This window comes from Sapajus apella, unplaced genomic scaffold (genome assembly GCF_009761245.1).
Source record: "Sapajus apella isolate SASKATOON/1434 unplaced genomic scaffold, GSC_monkey_1.0 scaffold218, whole genome shotgun sequence".
Classification (NCBI taxonomy): domain Eukaryota; kingdom Metazoa; phylum Chordata; class Mammalia; order Primates; family Cebidae; genus Sapajus; species Sapajus apella.
Genome location: NW_022437158.1, coordinates 306,904 through 327,387, shown reverse-complemented (window position 1 = coordinate 327,387; position 20,484 = coordinate 306,904). Strand labels below are relative to the sequence as shown.

Below are 20,484 nucleotides of genomic sequence, written 5' to 3'. Positions count from 1 at the left end.
GCCCAGCCCCAGCAGGAAGTCCACGCAGTCCTCATGACTGAGACAGGGCAAGCCAGTGCCAGATTCACATCCGTTCCCTGGAGCTGCACCTGATATGACACCTGCTACCAGCCAGGGCCAATCAGGAAGGCAGAAGCCATGCCACTTAGTGCGGCAGACTGTCCTAAAAGATGTGGTCAAAGAGGCGTCTGAGTGCTGAAAAGGGGCTCAGGGGTAAGAGTCACCTTAGGGGAAACAAGGGAAGAGGCTGAGGTTGTCAGAACTTAGCACTTGGGGTTGGGGGTGTCTGGGCTCAGAGGCTCAGGGTCCAGGACCCCAGTTTATACTGGGGCCTCTGGAGCTGAGGAGGGCTTCCATGGGACAGCAATTCATCAGCCCCCGAAGGGGGATGCAACAGCTGATTCTGGAATCTCCAAGGGGCCTGGTTCAGAGGGTAGGGGCGAGTGGAACTGACAACCATGCCGGCATGCAGGCCTGCTGCTAGGTGACGCTAACATAACAGGACTGAAAAATAAGCCACATTCCCTCCCCACTCCAGCCTCCTCTGATGCCTAGCAGAGCCTAACAGGTTGGCAGTGGCCCACCCAGCATCACACCCACTAGGCAGAGGTGGGGCTGGAACTGAATGGACACCACTCGGCCACCAGGACAAGGGCTCCATCCCAAGGAAAGCGCCTCACCCCTCTAGGCTCCCAGCTGCTTCTACGGGTCATTGGGCTCCTGAAAACATACCACATCATGACAGGGCAAGTCCAGGGAGACCCGGGGCCAAGGCAGGCACAGAGCAGGGACTTGGAGGTGAGGTAAGGCAGGCGACGAGACAGGATGAGGGGTGGCAGCTCTGGCAGGACAAAGACCCAGACCCTGTGTGGGCAGCCTCATGCTCCTGCTCCCAGGGGAAACTGAGCACCCTCAATGTGTTGCCAATAAACCAACAAGCAAGATTTCCCATGATTCCAAATTTCTCGTGAGAACAAAATCAAAACAAAAGCCTAAGGACAGTAGAGGCTGGTTATATCCAACCATTACCTTTAAAAGCATAATAAAAAAGAAAATACATCAGGCTGACACTATGACACATCTGTAGAAATCAGAGATGGCCACACACTAGGCTGTGCTGTTCTGAGATACAAAGACACATGAATGCCTTCCACTTGCCCTAGAAGGAAGAGAAAGAAGGAAGCTTCCAAGCCAAGTCTCCCTCCTGCTCAGAGCACCCTACCTTGTGGGGTCAAGGGTGCAGGGCTGAGGCCGCCGGCCAAGGGCTTGCTTCCCAGGGTGCCATGCACAGCACCCGCCTGAGACACGGTCTGCATCACCATGGGGCCAGGGGCTCGAAGGTAGGGCTGCCCGGGGGCAGACACAATCTGGAGGACGCTGCCTGCAATCAATCATAGGTCCGCCAGGCGTCAATGAGAGGCACGTGTGCATCACAGCCACACTCTCCAGGCACTTCCAAACAGTACAAAAGTAAGCGACAAACTGAAAATCAAATCTACAGAAACACATCACGCAAAGTTCAGTTACTGTGAGAAAAGTGGCAACCCATCACTGACAGTGTGATGCACTGAGACAAGGTCTCTTGCTTATGCCCTCTGTCCCTCCTGGAAGGTGTGTGACGTGTAGCTGCTGAGGACCTGCCTGCTGTTGGACCTGATGAGCCGCTGTGGGGACATCCCCGCTCCCAGATCCCCGTAGGCACTCCTGACGGCAGTCAGGCAGAATGAACAAATAGAACAAAACCCTATTTCTAGCCCAGAAGCCTGTGGCTTTTCGCTGCTTTTTAAACACGCTGGCACTTTGGATCTTGTGTGACCACATCTGTCTGACTTCTCTTACTCTGGAGATAGCTTCCCAGGTCATACTCTACGAAAGTTGGTGACCATCAGAGATGTTAACAAGTGGCCCCTCCTCTGTGGGCCAAAAAATGTAAAAAAAAAAAAAGGAAGTAAACCAAACTGAATGTTGGCAGGCCTCATTCTGCTGAGATGCGTGTGCCTCTCCAAGGAGGCCAGTGGGCTCACCCCACTGATGACAAAACCTTCTACCCTGACAAGTGCCACAGGCGGCAATCATGAAGAAAGCACTGGGGGAAGGTAGGGCCGGGGCTGCGGGGGCTGCTGTCGGGGAAAGGTGGGGGCAGCCAGGGCTGCTGTTGCCAGTGAACACAGGGGAAGGTGGCTGCCCGGGGCAGGGCTGCTGTTAGGGAAGGTGGGAAAGGGCAGCCACTGGGGCTGCTGTCTAGGAAAGGTGGGGAAGGTGGCCATCCTGGCTACTGTCAGGGAAGGTGGGGGAAGGCAGCTGCCGGGGCTGCTGTCAGGGAAGGTGGGTAAAGAGTGGCCGCCGGGGCTACTGCCAGGGACAGTGGAAGGAAGGCAGCCTCCTATTGTTGGGGAAGGCTGCTGTGGGTGTTCCTTGAACCCTAAACTAAAACACAGGGAGTAAGTGGCTCTACCACTGGGACAAGGGGCCAGTCGATCCCTCTTCCTCACTCTTTTTAAAGAGCAGTTACTATATAAACATACTAACCTTCACCAAAGGTCTGGGCTTTGGGTCTGGGAGTTAAAATTAAGTCTGTTTAGAGAAGAAAATAATTTCTCTTACATAAATTACTAATCCTGTGGCGTTTGGGGGACAATTTGTCTCACACCCATATTAGAAAGCAGCAAATATTTCTGTTATTTATCTGTTATTATCTATTATTTAGAGATGGAGTCTTGCTCTGTCGCCCAGGCTGGAGTGCAGTGGCATGATCACCGCAGTTTTCACCTCTGGGGCTCAAGTAATCTTTCCACCTCATCCTCCCAAGTAGCTTGAACCACAGGAGAGCACCACCACGCCTGGCCAGATATTCTACTTTAATCTACAAAATACAAAACTCTCTTCCAAGGGCAGATGCTGGTAACGAAAGTGCCTGTTGTTTACTTGGCACGCATCAAGCGCAGGCAACCCAGTGGCTGACGAAAGTCGTCTCGCTGGTCCTCCATGACCCCATGAGGTGAAAGCATCATCGGACACAGGGAAAAGCCTGAAGCTTAAACGCACGAGACAGGCCCTCAGGCAGCAGGGCTCACAGTGAGGCACTTTGTCGTTTTTGGCCTTACCTTGCAGCTGCAGCGGCTGGCCAGCCGTGAGCTGCCGGAGCTGGCTGTGTGACAGGGTGAACTTGCTGCCCTGGAACTGCAGGGTCACTGGCGTCTCCGGCTGAGCCACGCGGCTCTGTGGTCCTGTGATGGACGCCAGCTGAGCTATTTTCACTACCTCTCCACCTGTTGAAACGCAGGGAAAAGCTGAATTCAGACCGTCTTGGGAACAGTTTGGGAGTGTCATACTGAGAATCGTTAAGTCTTGAGTATCATGGCCGTCTACCATAAACTGAAGCACACAGAAACGTTTATCACGTAGTGCTTTCCACCACTTGGTAAAAATCATTTCTTTAATAAAAAAGAGAAAACAAAATGTCAGATTTTAACGGTTAACTTTAACCATAACTGGTTGGGATTTTAGATATCAGATATGGATACTATTAACGAAGCTTAAGGAACATTTTACTTTTCTACCCAAACATCAAAAATAGCAGAAATTGGCTGGGTGCAGTGGCTCATGCCTGTAATCCCAGTACTTTGGGAGGACAAGTGGGGGTGGATCACATGAGGTCAGGAGTTTGAGACCAGCCTGGCCCATATGGTGAAAACCCGTCTGCCTCTACTACAAATACAAAAAAAAAAAAAAAAAATTAGCTGGGTGCAGTGCTGGGCACCTGTAATCCCAGCTACACAGGAGGCTGAGGCAAAAGAATTGCTTGAACCCAGGAGGTTGCAGTGAGCTGAGATCACATCATTGCACTCCAGTCTTGGCGACAAGAGTGAAACTCCATCTCAAGAAAAAAAAAAAAAAAAAAAAAAGCAGAAATCTTTGTGTGATACACTTAGAAACTCACATGTGAACCTAAACTTTAGAGAACTTTAAAAAAGTGAAAAAGCACGTATCCAATTTAGCTCACAAAGAGAGATTACATCATTACAAATATAAAAGAATAACTAGCTTCAGTGACACCCATAATGCTCCAAAATCTAGGAATGTGGTTTTATCTATTTATGTTATTTATTTTTTTATTTTTTTGAGAGACAGGGTATGGCTCTGTCACCCAAGATAGAGTGTGGTAGCAGGATCATAGGTCACAGCAACCTCAAACTCCTGGGTTCAAGCAATCATCCCACCTCAGCCTCCCAAGTATCTAGGACTACCATAGCACCTACAAGATCTAGCAATGTCTCTAAACACATCACATACATAAATAAAGCTTTAAGATATGAAGCTTCATACTAATTTCAATTAGTTGGTAAGAGTCAATCTATAACATTTACTGTTTAAAAAAAAAAAAAAAAGTAGCTGGGCACAGCGGCTCACACCTGTAATCCCAGCACTTTGGGAGGCAGAGGCGGGTGGATCACAAGGTTAAGAGATGGAGACCATCCTGGCCAACGTGGTGAAACCTCGTCTCTACTAAAAATACAAAAATTAGCCGGGCATGGTGGCGCACATCTGTAGTCCCAGCTACTCAGGTGGCTGAGGCAGGAGAATCACTTGAAGCCAGGAGGCAGAGGCTACATTAAGCCAAGATCGCACCACTGCACTCCAGCCTGGGTGACAGAGCAAGACTCTGTCTCAAAAAAAAAGTAAAATTTAGCAATGTTTAAAACACTTTTAAAAAAAACAGCAACAACACAATTCCCATGTGGTCACTTGCTCCCAACTCAAAAAGGTAATGCCTTCCAGCTATAACTGAACAGGTTTAAAGGTTTATTTCCCAGTGGTTGATATGTGAGTCTAAATGTTCTTCCCAAGAAATCCATGCCAGAATTATTAGTGATAAAAAGAACAGTTAGTAAGAGACTACAAAAATGTCTACAGATATCTTGCCCACAGAATAACTGTGAACAAGGAGAGGAAAATGAAAACAGAAGACAGATATTTGTGCACAGAAGTGTCAATCTCCCAACAATCCTCCTTGCTCCATATGCAAGTGAGGACCAACCCACGGGAAAAGCGGTTTTGCTCACTTCACAGATCTCCCAAAGAACAGCTCCTCTGGCAACCACCAACACGACTCTCATCCCACACAAGACAGTGTCTAGTCCGATAAAGATGTAAAATATGCAACTGCTTTCTCCCTTAGGGCAATTAACTAGGACAATTCCTCTTTATTTGTGGGCAATGGGAGAGAGAGACTCGTAAGGAAAGAGAACCAGTGTGAACTCAGTGTCTCTCTGCATCACTACCTCTCCCGACTCCGTCTTTCCAGAAAGGCCTCCACAAGATTTTGCTATACCAACAAAAAAGGGGTTGAGGTGGCACTTGAGAAATGACGTAATACTTTAAGTCAGGATAATCTCCACCACAGAATGAATAGGGTACATGTAAGGTCTGAAAACATGCTAATCCCACTGGACACAGCAAAATGTTCTAGATTTAAAAAATTAATAACTGTGTTTTTAAAGTCATTAAATTATGACAAAGTTTTCTTGGTTGAGCAATTACTCATCCCAAGTTTAAATCTGGTAACAAGCAACAGACTAAAAAAGAGCTCATGTTTTTAGGAACCTAACGCTAGCTCACATGACTGGCAAGGAAGCGACCTTCCCAAGAGCAGTCGCTGTTGCTCAGGAGCAGCTGCTCCCCCAGAGTGCACCTGTGGCGCTGGTGGAACGAGGCCGGGGCTAACACTGGGAAGTGCCATCAACAGCACCAAGGCAGTGAGTGAGCGCAGCAGGAAAGCAGAGCTGGACGGCGGGGTGAGGAGAGAGAGCACAGACAGGAGAAGGCCAAGGCGGCCTCCACAGAGGCCCTCCCTGCTAGACTCGTGCCAGAGGCGGCTGCACTGGTGAGAGGCAGCCCTGGGCATGGGGCTGGGGAAAGACAAAGGAGTAGACAGCAAGGCTCCTCCAACATCCCCATGTTCTTAACATAACTCCTCTGGGGTAGAGAGATGGCAGAAACCTGGAAAGGTGAGGCCACTTACTGGGCAAGCGGGCCTGGGCCTGCGAGGTGAGCACCAGCCTCTGAGGCAGCGCGCTCTGCCCGGCCGCGTGCGAGGGGGCCTGGGGCTGGGGCGGGGGCTGGCCTGGGGTGGAGGCCTGTGCTGTGGTCTGGGCCCGCAGTTTCGCAGGATGGGCCGGGCTAGCGGCTGTGCTGGAGGCCGAGGCGGGCTGGTGTCGTGGAGCACTGGCGGAAGCCTGAGAGGTCTGAAACGGGGCTGCTGCTGCTGCAATCAATAAGGTTTGTTTGTGCAAAGCTGTTAGAGGTTCTTAATAAAATACAATATTTTAAACCGAATTTTAAAGAAATAAAATAAACATCATTTCACACTCTCTCCAAATGAGAGGCCCTCTCTTAAGGAAAAAAGGAGGGGCCCTATAGTCCACAGGGTGAGAAATGTGATTTGTCATGTTGTTGATTATCTTCATTTTGAGCTGCGGTACTCTGTGGTACATTTCTCAGAGTAAAGAGAGACTATTAGAGGTCAGCCCAATCAACCATTAGTATCGATTAGGAACTATTTCTGAAAACACCACAGAAAAAGTATCAACAGAGCTTCCGCTCATATCTTAATAGAGAACGCTGGCAACAATGCAGGTCTGAGCACTGATTTTCAGCTCAGAAAACCCGAATGGACACGGCTTGGAGGGCCCCCTTGGCCAGGTGGTGAAATGCTACTTTTAACGATTTTGATGACCTTTTCTACCGTTTAACCCTGTTCTTCCCCAAAAGAATAATCTCGTTTAAGTGATGGCACAAAATAGAACATGAGCAGACGTTCTCGGGAGTCTCCCAGATGACTGCACGCATGCACCTCTGTCAACAGAAACAGCCTGCCCGGGGGCTGGCAGCATCAGACCAACACTCACTCACCAGCAGTGACGCTTCCCCAATAGGGGAAAACACCCATTACAAGCAATAAAAAATCCTAAAACTCATCAAGAACTGAACAAGGCACCTTCAGAGAGCCAGTGGGTGAAGCCTGTTCCCACTCAGTAATGATTACCGCGTCCAGAAGCATAAGAAGGAAGTGCCATGAACTCGTTCCAGAAAAACCTCCATAAGGCGGAGATCACACAACTATGTGAAGTCTACCTTTTGCCTCCGGATTTGAAGAGAATGTGGCGATGGGTGGCCGTCCTCGAAGCTGGCCCTGTGGAGCAGCAGTGGCCGCCGTGGTGGCTGCCGTCCGGGGTGGGTGCGTGCTGGGGAAAGCCACGGTGCGACCCTCGGGTTTCTGGCCATACTGCACAGGCTGAAACAACCTAGATGCCCATTGGCCCAGGCAAGAAGATACAGAGCATCAGACCACAGAGAGAACAGGCCACCTCCTGGAGCCGGGGTTCACCGCTGCCTATGGGAAGCCAGCTCAGGTGCCAGCACGCCTAAGCACTGCTCCAGGTAAGCTCACCCAAGCCCGGGGGAGTGGCTGACAAGACTAAGCACACCTAAGTGGTATGGCACATGTGCCCTGATTACTGAGAATACACAGAGCACTGTTGCTTTCACTTCCATGATCTTATCAACATAGATTAGAAAACAATGCATCCATGATAGCACAAGGGCTAAGGGGAGTGAGGAGAAACATCAACTTGACAAAAGTCTGATACAATGGCGGTTCAAGTGATGGTTCACTGTTGCCTCACACTCCCCGGCTCAGCCAATCCTCTTGCCTCAGCCTCTAAGTAGCCAGGAATACAGGTGCGCACCACCACACCTGGATTTTATTACTTTTTTGGAGAGAAAGGGTCTCACATGTTGCCCAGGCTGGTCTTGAATTTCTGGGCTCCGGCGATCTTGCCACCTTGGTCTCCCAAAGCACTGGGATTACAGGGGTGAGCCACGATGACAGGTCTCTTTTCTTTAGGCTGGTAACTATATTGGCCACTTTCTTTTTTTTTTTTTTTTTTGAGATGGAGTCTTGCTCTTTTGCCAGGCTGGAGTGCAGTGGCACAATCTCAGCTCACTGCAACCTCTGTCTCCCAGATTCAAGCGACTCCTCTGCCTCAGCCTCCTGAGTAGCTGGGACTACAGGCGCACGCCACCATGCCCGGCTAATTTTCTGTATTTTAGTAGAGACGGGGTTTCACCACGGCCAGGATGGTCTCAATCTCCTGACCTTATGATCTGCCTGTCTCGGCCTCCCAAAGTGCTGGGATTACAGGTGTGGGCCACCGCGCCTGACCTTATTGGCCACTTTCAAAACTGCTATACAACGTAGCAGGCAGAGATGGCTGTCAAAAGCCATTGTTAGGCTGAGCGTGCAGTCTCACATCTATAATTCTAGCACTTTGGGAGACCGAGGCAGGAGAATCCCTTGAGCCCAGGAGTTCAAGAGCAGCCTGACAACATGGGGAGATCCCTGTGTCTATTAAAAACTTTTTTTTTGTTTGTTTGAGACAAAGTCTTACTCTGTCGCCCAGGCTGAAGTGGCCGATCTCAGCTCACTGCAACCTCCACCTTCTGGGTTCAAGCAATTCTCTGCCTCAGCCTCCCAAGTAGCTGGGATTATAGGCGCCCAGCACCACGCCCAGCTAATTTTTGTATTTTTAGTAGTTATGAGGTTTCACTACCTTGGCCAGGATGGTCTTAAACTCCTGACCTCATGATCCACCCACCTTGGCCTCCCAAAGTGCTGGGATTACAGGCATGAGTCACTGCGCCTGCCCTAATAACTTTTATAGATTTTTTTATTTAAAAAAGCCATTTTAAAAAGACAGACTAGCACCTGCTGGAGTGGGTGCTGTTCATTTAACTGGGGGCTGCAGGCTCCTTCCTTGAGGAGCAGCCTGCTGGTTCGTGGGTCCCCAGGCCAAGTAGAAACCTCTGGTACTGATGAGGGGAGGGTGAGCCACTCAAAGTCCCCAGTGAGGCCAAATACAGACGTGCCAACAAGAAAGGCCTGTCTGCAGAACCGGCCCCTTCATCTCCAAAATGCCTATTTTCCTTCTTCTCTCATTTTTTTTTAACCCAAGCACATAGGATTTTGGATATTTCTAATTGCTAGATTTAGGCTATGAGTCATTTATATCTTTATTTAACTATCTAAAATGTCTGTCCCTCCCAGCCTCATGACACCGGCAGAAGCGTCACTTCAGACATCATTCAGATGTCACTTGTAAGACAATGACATCACTGTGAGGGTGGAGCCCTCTGCCCGCCACACTCACAACACACGTGTGGTCTAGCCACACCATACACCCCCACAGGAAGCACCAGGTTAAATGCAGCCCTGACCAGCACCCCACTCTAAAACTGCTGCAGACAATCAAGGAGGTTGCTGCTCAAGCAGGTAAGCAGCTGCACTGCACTGCACGGCCCAAAAGGCCTCTGCAGAGCCACGTGTACCATAGCCAAGGACCTCAGTAAGGTTCCCAAGAGCAGCAGATAACGCAACTAAGCTAGCAGCCTTTCTTTTCACCACGCATATTCAGAGTCAGCTGCCGGGTCCTAGGAGCTGACCCTCCCTGCTGCCTCTGGGGCGCACACACCTGCTGGCCTTCAGCTTTGCTGCTGCTGGCCGGACTGCTGGGGCTGGTGACGTGGAGATCTCCTCCATGAGTTTCTGTGGTACCTTTTTCTTAGACAGCAATTCTGCCTCGTGGCGAGTGATTTTATTTTCCAACCCGATGAGATCAAACATAGAAAGATCCGTTTCCTAGAGACAAAAATAGAAAAAGTCTTGCTGCATGAGGTGGCAGAAAAGCACCTAAGGATCAAAACCTATTTCTACAGCAGGGCCCTAAGGTGGGCATCCAGACCCACCCCTGTGACGGCCGCTCGGCAAGCAGACCCTCCTCCACGCCACCACACAGGTGTGGCCATGCCCTTGGAGAAGCTCTGCTGATAGACCATGCACACTCGGCTGCTTCTCACAGCCCACAGTCCTCACAATGCCAAGAAAGCCTGCCCTCTGCATCTTTCCACTCTGTAAGCCGGTCTCCCTCAGGTAAATCTCTGGAGGTGGAACACTCCAGCAGAGGTGGCAGGCCATCAGTGCTGCTAGACAGTGCCACATATTGTGGAGCTGAAATGCCAACTGCAGAGAAGAGCTGGTTGAGAACCCGTTTCCAAGGATGGTTTATCTATAATGTGCCTAGAAAACACATCCAACAGTCATTCTGCTTTCTGGATCCTCCACTTACCTTCCAGAAATCTCTGTCCAGTGCCTTCAGGATTAGAGATGGGGACGGATACTCCAGCGGCCCCGCCACGTAGGAAGAGCCCGGGTGCCGAGGCTCGACGAGCCCAGGGTGGTTGCAGATGCGCTGCAGCCGCACAAGGATGCTCAGGACGTTGACAAAGTGCCCGCTCTTCAAGGCCTCCTGAGTGCTGCCCATGGAGGAAGAAACATGAAGCATTCAATCCAAACGGCACATGAACACACTGACCATGCCAACCCTCACAATCGACTAGCAACTCCAGAAAGGCAGGCAGGAGCAGATTTTTCTAGGTCCTCTTCCTGAGTCAGACAGAGTGACCATTCAAGTCCACGTGCCAGGCAGGTCCCTCTGTACTCGCTCGCCATCCCCATTTAGAATGACGTCTGCCCGCCACAGCTGACGGGAGGACAGCCACTGCACTTCATTCACAACCGTACTGAGTGCTGTGAAGGAGAAGGGGTGGCATCTGAGGGGGATGAGCAAGGTGAGGGGCAGGGTGAGCACAGCAGAGCGCAAAGCCCCTCACGCACCTGCTGAGCAGCTCTGATGCCTGGCCCGGCAGGCAGTGGGTGGTGGTGGGCGAGGGCCCAGGTCCACGCCCTGTGCAACTTACCACCCAGGGAAGGGGGCAGACAGAAGGACCTACGACGCACACTGGGACGAGGGCTAGGCAGGACATGGGCCATGGTGTGCAGTGGCCCTCGAGTGTGAGCACAGTGCATCAGACTATGACCTCGTCACATGGGGGTCACCTCCTGAGATGTTTATCGCCATGAATGAATGCACTCTCACACCTGGTTCAGTGATTCAGTGGGTTAGGAACGGGCGTTGGCTGCTTTCAGAGGCCGAAATGCAGCCAATCGACCAAGACTCCCTCTCCGTCCTTATATTTATTCGGTATGAATTTTATAACAGACGTTTCAAGTTAACACGCTTGTGGATAATGAGCATGGTTAAAAGAGCGGTTTTACAAATAATAAAGGCTTTAGGTTCCGGGTCCAGAGTAAACACTATTAACAAGCAATTTCCCTTTGATCTCCCTGTGAGAGGGCCATCCAGCACAAAGTTTACATGAGTAAACAGACTAGAGACAAAGGGATGTGGGGTAAACAGATTTAAACTGGGAAAGCCTTTTATCACCCCTATCTTTTCCCTAACATAACGGACAGACGGCCTCCTGCCTGTCCCAACAAAACCTTTTAGCCTTCCAAGGTTTGAGACTAATCTGTAACTTTCCCTGATATATTCCGTAATATTTTGCCAGCCACCCTGGGTAAATCTCCACACCAGGACGCCTGACGGAGGAAACCGGGATGGAGGTGACGAAAGGTAACTGGTCTGGAGAGAGATTCAGGAAGGAGATGGCAGACTCGTGGGAAGAGGAGGGTGGAGAGAGCAGTGGCGAATTTCCAACCCGAACAACTGCATCAACAGTGGCGCACACCCTAAAACGGGAAGAGCAGGAAGGGAACCAGGCTTGGGAAAACACGAGCTCAGTTCTGCCACGCTGGACATGAGGAGCTCGAAGGACAGCTCACGTGCAGGTTATGGGAACTGCCATGACAGCAGCATGCACCACAGAACCCAAGCAGAGCTAAACGTGGTGCTCATGTCTGCAATCCCAGCACTTTGGGAGGCCAAGGTGAGTAGATCACTAGAGGTCAGGGTTCGAGACCAGCCTGGCCAACATGGTAAAACCCTGTCTCTACTAAAAATGCAAAATAACTAGGTGGGTGTAGTGGCATGCACCTGTAATTCCAGCTACTGGAGAGGCTGAGGCAGGAGAATTGCTTGAACCTGGGAGGCAGAGGTCAGAGGCTGCAGTGAGTTGAGACTGCTCCATTGCACTCCAGCCTGGATGACAAGAATGAAACTCCATCTCAAAAAAGGAAAAGAAAAGAAAAGAAAAAACCCAAGCAGGAGGGCTCCACAGGGAGCCAGCGCCTAGAGTCCAGAGTCCCCACATAGCCAGGCCTTGATGTGAGGGAAGCACATTGCATGGGGGTTGAGAAATGAGCAGAGCCCAAAAAATGGAGACAAGCATCGGGAGAGCTCCTGTGAGCCTGGCTCTGGAGAGCAGGGCGGGAAGGAAAAGAGGCCAAGGAAGGGCTTACAGACGAGCGATATACATCCTCACAAGGCTGGGGGGAAAGCACACTTCAAAAAGAAAGACTGAAAGGATGGATGGTTCCAGAGAAGAGATGGGACCCAGCGCCCACATGAAGGGGCTGATAATAAAAAGGCAACTCGCCCTAGCTAAGAGGAACTGGAGAGGCCAGCACAGGCGCAGGGGGTCTGGGCAGGTCGGGAGTCCGGTCTGGCAGCTCTGGAGCTCACAGTATATTAAGACGAGTGCCACCCTCACGGCAGCAGGTGTGGCATGGTCCCTGCAATTTTGAGCAGGGAGGAACTGACCAGGAAAGGATGCTCCTGGGCCATCGAGATCCCATAGTGGCATGGTCCCTGCAATTTTGAGCAGGGAGGAACTGACCAGGAAAGGATGCTCCTGGGCCATCGAGATCCCATAGAGCACTGGACAGCACCAGAACACTTGAATCCCAGGTGTTCCAGTGGGGGCAAGGCGTGTGCACACCTAATGCACTGACGCCTAATTTCACAGGCTGGGAAGGAAAGAAGAAAACATGCATGAGGAGTACGAGGGGTGCCTCCTGCCATCCCGCCCAGACAGATGCCACAGAGCCAACCTAAGACCAGCAGAGTAAGACACACTTTTCCCCAACAGGTCCCAGGGCCACCAGCCTCACACCTCAGACAACACTGCAACCCTGAAGGCAAACAACCACGTCCCGTGGGCAAGACCACAGAAGGGCAATGGATCAGATGCTCCGAGTTGGTCTCTGCACGTGGGGCACAGTCGACTTCCTGGGCACACTGGCACCCGAACCCTGCATAAGTTGCAAGTCCTCTCTACTCAAATTACAACCAGTGTGTTACCAAAGCTGACAGAGGGTAATCAGTATTCTACTAAAAAATCTGACACCAGAGCTTCAGCGACATGGCAAAGCATTACCTGTCCACACATACAAAGTTTCTACAATGCATGGCAAGTCTGTCGCCACTAGTGGTGTGGACTGAGGTGCTACTCCAATGCTCTGCCTCCTGGAGAAAGGACAGTTGTGTTGTCAGCTTCCTTTGTGGAAGACTGGGAAATTCTACAAGTCATCATGCACACTTAATCTCCACTCACCAGCATTACAGATGCGGCACTCAAAGGCACCCACCTCTCGAAGGTGCCCAGGTGCCACACACACATGCTGAGCACTCCGGCCAGCCCCCAAGTGCACGCCCTGCAGCTGCAGAGCAGAGGATGAGGCACAGAGAGGGAGAGACCCAGACCAGAGGGTGGGGGGTGCGTGGACAGCATGGCCTCACCCCTAGTCTCCACAAACCACAGTCTGCTGTGCCCACAGCCAGGGAGGGTACTCACATGATCGCCTGGCATCTGCTCCTACTACAGCACCTCACCAGGGTCCCCACATCCTCATCCCGCAAGGAGGGGAGCACATGAGCACGTGAGCTGGGGGAGGTGTGGGGTCACCTGATCCCATGTATCCGACTGTGGCCTGTGAGCGACGCAGAGGTGGCATGACCCCCAGCAGAGACTGAGGTGTGCGATGACTAAGCACAAATAAATTTCAAATCCTCCAAAACTTGATTTCCATGTATTTTTGTGTTTGTTTTCTTTCATCTAAACTCAGGAAAATAGAAAGCATGACAGAAAGACCAAAACCATCCACATCTGAAGACCTCAGAGAGGTTCAAGGGGGTCCCCGTGGTCTGTGTCAACTCGAAGGGCACAGCTTCTGGCACCAGCAGGTCCCTGCCAGAGGCACAGCTGTCAGCAATCACATGGTGCCCATTGCATGGAGCATTCCACCCCATGCACCGCTGACCCCAGCATGCCGCCTCCTGCGGGCCGCGGCAAACCCAGGTACTGGGGCCTCCAGCTGGCTGAGGGAGGCAAGCTGCTCAATCACCGCCTCTCCAGGACTAATGGAAGCTAAAATTCACCAAAACTAACACTCATCTGGGCAACAAAGGGAGCAGCAACAGGACACCACCCTGCACATGGGCAGCTGCACAGGAGTGGGGCTTCTGAGACGGGAAGCTTGGCAGGGCTGGCACGAGCCTGAGGCAGCTGGAAACACCTGAGGCCACAGAGCTGCTGCCCCAGGAGAGCGCCTTGCCTCCAGCTCCAGACACCCAATTCTGATGGAAAGGAGCTTTCCACTGAGGCCACAGAAGGGGCCTCTGTCCCTCACGGGCAGGGACCCCACACTCACCCCGGCTGTAGGATAACGTCCTCGTATAAGGCTTTCTGTCGGTTTGAAAGGCGACACTTCAAAACATGCTCATATTTCTTTGTCAGTTGCTTTTCCACATCTCTCTTAGTTCTCCTCAAAATAAATGGCTGTGTCACCTGAAAAGAAAAAACTGTTTACTGTTTTTCTTTCCAAAAATGCTGCTGGAAGACACTGACAAAGAGGCATGTGCATGTTTAATGAATTAGCTGAAGTGGCAGGACCAACCTACCCTGTGTAGCCTGATGACCACCTTGTGGTAGTAGTCCTGGCTCTCGTCGCTGGGGGCCCTCAGCGGGGAGCTGAGGTAGGGCCTGGAGATCCCCGGGACCAGGAAGTGCACCATGGTCCAGAGCTCCAGGAAGGTGTTGTGCAGCGGCGCGTCGATCAGAAGCAGGCGCTGCTGGCTGCAAATGGGACGAAAGACAACACTGGAACTCTACCGCCCCGACAATGTGTGAGAAAAGGGACAGTTATTTGACACTGCAATGTCAGCGTGCACATGACTAAAAAGGGGCTGTGCTGACCCAGCTCTGGGGCTCCCTGGCGCACATGCTGGGATGAAGGTAAAAAGCAATTCTCTGCAATTACGCAGATTTCTTCAAGAGAAACCTGTACATCAACAACAAAGAACACTCAATGACAAGCAAGTAACATACAGTACTGGGGGAGGGGCCAGACCTCTGCAGGGTGAAGACTGCCTCCCAGTGCCGCTCGGTCATGCCCTTCACGCGCTGCATCTCGTCGATGACCAGGCACTTCCAGCGCACTCGTGTGAAGGCGGTGAAGCCCCGGAAGAACTGCGTGTAGGATGTGATGCACACGTGGAAGCTGTTGGGCGCGGCCCACGCCTGCAGCACAGAGGACCGCTCAGTGCCTTCGCACCACTGTCTCCCGAAATCGCCTTGAGACACACACTTCCCGCAGCTCACCACCCAGCGACTCCACACCCACCTACAATTTTACTCGCTTTTTTTAATAACATGCTATTTTCACACAGAAAATGGCTGCGTTTATGTTTTTATCTCTTCCTCTAGCGGTCTAAAGCAGTTTCACTGACAAATTAAGAAGCTATTTTGCAGGCGCTGACAATTACCATTTGGAAAATACTGAGATTATGGCAGAGGGTCGCAGGGTGAGCTCTTCCAGTATCTAATCGAAACAAGGGGAAGTGTGCTCAGAAAAATAAGAGACATCAACATCTGTGTTGCAATGGACCGCATCACACATTTTTAGAAAACAAACTAAAAGCTACACAGTGCTATGGCTTGAATGTGTTCCCTCCAAAATTCATGCTGAAATCTAATGGCCACGGTAGTGGCAGTAAGAAGTGGACACTTCCCTGCTCTCACAGATGAATTTGTGCCTTAGGAAAGGGCTAGAAGGAACCAGCCTGAACCCTTTTGCCCTTCCATTCCTTCCCCCAGGTCCCCTCCAAACGATGCAGCAGCAAGACCCTATCTGGGAAGTAAAAACCAGGCCCTCACCAGACACTACTAAATCTGCTGGCATCTGGATCTTGGACTTCACAGCCTCCAGAACTGTGAGAAATAAATTTCTATAGTAATAAATCACCTAGTCTGTGGTATTTTCTAATAGCAGCAAAAACAGACTAAAACAGTAAAAAAGAAAATACTGCTCAAAACTTACTTTTTCAGTAAACACTACTCAACACCATGATGTCAATGGAACACTGTGACCAATCTGCCCCTAACGAGCTGGCACTAGAAACTATAGGGCAGACAAAAATCTTTAACAAGCTAAAATTTGTTCCTGAAACATAACTATTCCGCATGTCGTGGAAATGCTTCTATGGGTTTCACATTCCGAGCTGGGGGCACCCAGCTCCTCCTCTGTGCCTGTGGAAGCCAGAAGGGCCTCCAGGGTAAGGTGCTGCAGTGCCCCAGAGAATCACTTCCGGAGGAAACCGCCCCACACTCTGCGCGGTGACACTGAGCTCTGCGCACGCCCGGCCTACGAGTGTGCGGCCCTCCTTGCAGAGAATGGCAGGGCTGATGTGGTATTGTCTATGCTTTCAAGGAGAACAACGCAAAGGTTTGTTATCTCACGAATGAGTGATTTTTAATTATTATATCCATAGCACGTCTTCACATTTTTTAATGTGTTTTCTATAAAAATTAAGATGGTTTTCTGTTTAGCTTTATGTTAAAAAAAAAAAAATTACCTGTCTCTTTGCTTTGAGTTCTCTGTGGCTGCCAATATATGAGAGGATTTTGAGCCCAGGACACCAACGTTTCAATTCAAGCTCCCACTTGAGTATGTTACAACTTCTCACAACAACAAGATGGGGGCCCCAATTACCTACAAAGGAAAAAACAGAATTTTCCACGTTAAAATATCTGTCTTGTCCAGGCACCTAGCACTGTGTCTGACCACAGACGCTTCATCAGTATGTGTCAAATGAACCACTGCACGACTGAGGCAGACTTGTCTGAGAACCAAGTGCGCACCACCCAGAAGCTGCTCCTCGGCCCCCAGGGCGCTGCTGCACAAGCATCAACCTGGCCCAGAGGAGGCCTCAGCTACACACACTGAATTAGCAGTCGCAAGAAGACACTGGTGTTCATTCAAATCACAGTGAACTCCTCCAAGAGCCCAGCAGGAACAAGTGACACTCAGAAGCCCAAGAGGGCTCAGACTAAGAGAGCCCCAGGTCCTGCTCAAGTCCTTCCCACGAGCCAGGCGTCCCTGCACCAGGCGCCTAACTTGTGTTTTGTTGGCCAAGGGCTGGTCGCTGCTTCCGAAGCTCTAGTCCAGGGCACATCCAAACCACCCTAAAATACATTGTTTCAAATTTCATTCTTCAGAAAACTAAGATTATTTTTTTTAAGATGGAGTTTTGCTCTTGTCACCCAGGCTGGAATGCAGTGGCGCAATCTTGGCTCACTGCAACCTCTGCCTCCCAGGTCCAAGCGATTCCCCTGCCTCAGCCTCTCAAGCAGCTAGGATTATAGGTGTATACCATCATGCCCAACTAATTTTTGTATTTTAGTAGAGACAGGGTTTCACCATGTTGGCCAGGCTGGTCTCGAACTCCTGACCTCAGGTGACCCGCCTGCCTCAGCCTCCCCAATTACTGGGATCACAGGCATGAGCCACCATATCTGGCCAGAAAACTAAGGTTTTTAAAAATTACTAGAGTAATACATACATATGAATTTCAACTTCTGTGCTAAAAATGAAACATAAACCAAGTTACAAGGCAGACATAGACTTTAAACAAATATTTACAACACATCCATCTATGGCCATTACTGCTTATATGTAAAGTATTCCTGCTGATACTGGAAAAGAACCACACAATAGAAAAATAATATGAACAGAAATTTCACAAAAGAAAATATAACAGGACAATAAACTAAAAAACACAGCCAACCAGGTGCAGTGGTTCACACCTGTAATCCCAGCACTTTGGGAGGCCAAGGAGGGTGGATCATGAGATCAGTAGTTCAAGACCAGCCTGGTCAAGATGGTGAAACCTCGTCTCTACTAAAAATACATAAAAATTAGCTGTGAGGTAATCAGTGAGTTGAGATCACCCCACTGTACTCCAGCCTGGGCAACAGTGGGAGACTCCATCTCAAAAAAAAAAGAAAAAAAAACTTTTCAATATTGTACTATTATACAGTGAACAGCCTCAGGAGTAAGGAAACACAAATCAAATCCAGATGGTATTTTAACCCCAGTGAAAAACAAGTTTTTTTTTTTTTTTTTTTTTTTGAGACAGAGTCTTACTCTGTTGTTGCCCAGGTGGGAGTGCAGTGGCACAATCTCGGCTCAGTGCAACCTCCACCTCCTGAGTTCAAGCAATTCTCCTTCCTCAGCCTACCAAGTAGCTGGGATAACAGGCACCTGGTCACCATGCCTGACTAATTTAGGTTTTTTTTTTTTTTTTAAAGAAAAGCTGGCTAGGCACAGTGGCTCGTGGCTATCATCTCTGTAATCCCAGCACTTTGGGAAGCCAAGGCAGGAGAATCTTTTGAGGCCAGGAGTTCGAGATCAGCCTGGGTAATATAATAAGAGCTCATCTCTACAAAAAAAAAAAAAAAAAAAAAAAAAAAAAAAAAATTAGCCAAGCACGGTAGCATATACCTGTATTCCCAGCTACTTGGGAGGCTGAGATGGGAGGATCACTTAAGCCCAGGAGGTTGAGTCTGCAGTGAGCCATGATCACACCACTGTTCTCCAAGCCTGGCCAGACACCTGTACCAACACTTGCACTGATGCGGACCCACACTAAGGCAAAGCCACACCAGCTCCAGGGCCTGCTAGGCCTCTATTGTGGCTGTCCCCAACCTTTCTGACCTCATTCCCCTACTGGCCCCTGGCACCCTCTCACCTTCATATCAGCCTTGGTGCTGCTCCTGGACATGTCAGCTGTACCTGCAGCCACCACCCCAGCTACCTAATCTGTCTGAAACCCTGCCCCAGCTGGCCAGCCTCCTGTCACATTGCTGGGTCATCAGCCCATTTCAAGGCTCCTCATTCCAGGCTCATCTATATCAGTGCGGGGTTCCTGAGGGCAGGGCTGTACCCTCAGGACCGAGAAAAGTACCTGTGGCCTGTGACAGTCATCAGGTAAAAAGCAGATGAATGAATGCCAACTGGCTGAACTCACCTGTTCAACCGATCAAGTACAATCCCCTAATTTTAGAAGCATAGGCTACTGCCAGGCTGGGCACAGCGGCTCACACCTATAATCCCACCACTTTGGGAGGCCAAGAGGGGCAGATCGCTTGGGCCCAGGAGTTCAAGACCAACCTGACAACATGGCAAAACCCCATCTCTACCAAAAATACAAAAATTAGCCAGCCTTTTGTGCTGTCACAGTGATCCTCCCACCTCAGCCTCCTAAGGAGCTACTCAGGAGGCTGAGGCGGGAGGATCACTTGTGCCTGGGAAGTCAAGGCTGCAGTGAGCTACTGTGATCACGCCACTGCACTCCAGCATGGACAACAGTGCCTCAAAAAAAAAAAAAAAAAAAAAAAAAGCCCAGGCACGGTGGCTCATGCCTGTAATCCCAGCACTTTGGGAGGCTGAGGTGGGTAGATCACGTGAATTCAGGAGTTCAAGACCAGCCTGAACAATATGATGAAACCCCGTCTCTACCAAAAATACAAAAGAATTAGCCAGGCGTGCTGGGACGTGCCTGTAGTCCCAGCTATTCTGGAGGCTGAGGCAGGAGGATCACTTGAGCCCAGGAGATGGAGGTTGCATTGAGCCAAAATTGCGCCACAACACTCCAGCTTGGGTAAAAGAGACTCCGTCTCAAAAAAAAAAGAAAGTATAGGCTGCTTCCAATATTTTACTATTGTAACAGTGAACTCTTTTTTCACCTAAGTAATAAAATAGTAAGGCAAGGTGGCTTTTCTATCTTGAAGTAACTATGCATATGAATGTATGCCAAAGCACTACATACGACCACGTGACATGGGTCAAAGACAGAAACAAATAATGGAAGAAAATACGGAGCTCAGAAGTTGATCTGCTCATTCTTAAAAACTGATCATGAGACCCACCAAGCTTTTCAAAACAGAAGGCAAGGAAGACATACTCAACAGCAATGCTGTGGCAAACTATGCAACAGCTTAGAGGGGAACTGTTAAGAAGACCCCTCTTAACAGCTGAAGAACCCAGCAAGAAAGACGAGACAGGGTGCGCATACGATAACATGAGGGGATACAGTGAGCCAGGATTCGTGCCACAAACCACAGGTGGGTTCATGGCCAGGCGCGGCGGCTCATGCCTTTAATCCCGGCACTTTGGGATGCCACGGCAGGTGGATCACCTGAGGTCAGGAGTTTGAGACCAGCCTGACGAACACGCAGAAACCCCGTCTCTACTAAAAATACAAAACCAGCTAGAAGAGTCAGGGAGGTGAGTGTCTACACAAGCCGCGCACCGGCTAGAAGAGTCAGGAGAGGGAGCGTCTACACGAG

The 20,484-nt window shown here is 50.2% G+C and overlaps 1 protein-coding gene across 12 annotated transcripts in view; it reads right to left on the bottom strand.

Annotated features, from left to right (window-relative positions):
• EP400 (E1A binding protein p400) overlaps window positions 1–20,484 on the bottom strand; it is a 128,388-nt gene that overhangs the window by 50,693 nt on the left and 57,211 nt on the right. For 10 of the 12 annotated variants that reach the window (XM_032270874.1, XM_032270875.1, XM_032270882.1 and 7 more), the window contains 10 exons: window positions 16,710–16,846; window positions 15,206–15,375; window positions 14,757–14,931; window positions 14,507–14,643; window positions 10,185–10,371; window positions 9,531–9,697; window positions 7,135–7,304; window positions 6,023–6,265; window positions 3,105–3,269; window positions 1,223–1,381 (listed from right to left, as the gene is read on the bottom strand). In XM_032270874.1, the coding sequence (XP_032126765.1) occupies window positions 1,223–1,381; window positions 3,105–3,269; window positions 6,023–6,265; window positions 7,135–7,304; window positions 9,531–9,697; window positions 10,185–10,371; window positions 14,507–14,643; window positions 14,757–14,931; window positions 15,206–15,375; window positions 16,710–16,846 (1,710 nt within the window). The remainder of the gene's footprint in view (window positions 1–1,222; window positions 1,382–3,104; window positions 3,270–6,022; window positions 6,266–7,134; window positions 7,305–9,530; window positions 9,698–10,184; window positions 10,372–14,506; window positions 14,644–14,756; window positions 14,932–15,205; window positions 15,376–16,709; window positions 16,847–20,484) is intronic. The other 2 variants (XM_032270883.1, XM_032270884.1) reach the window with 1 other exon arrangement.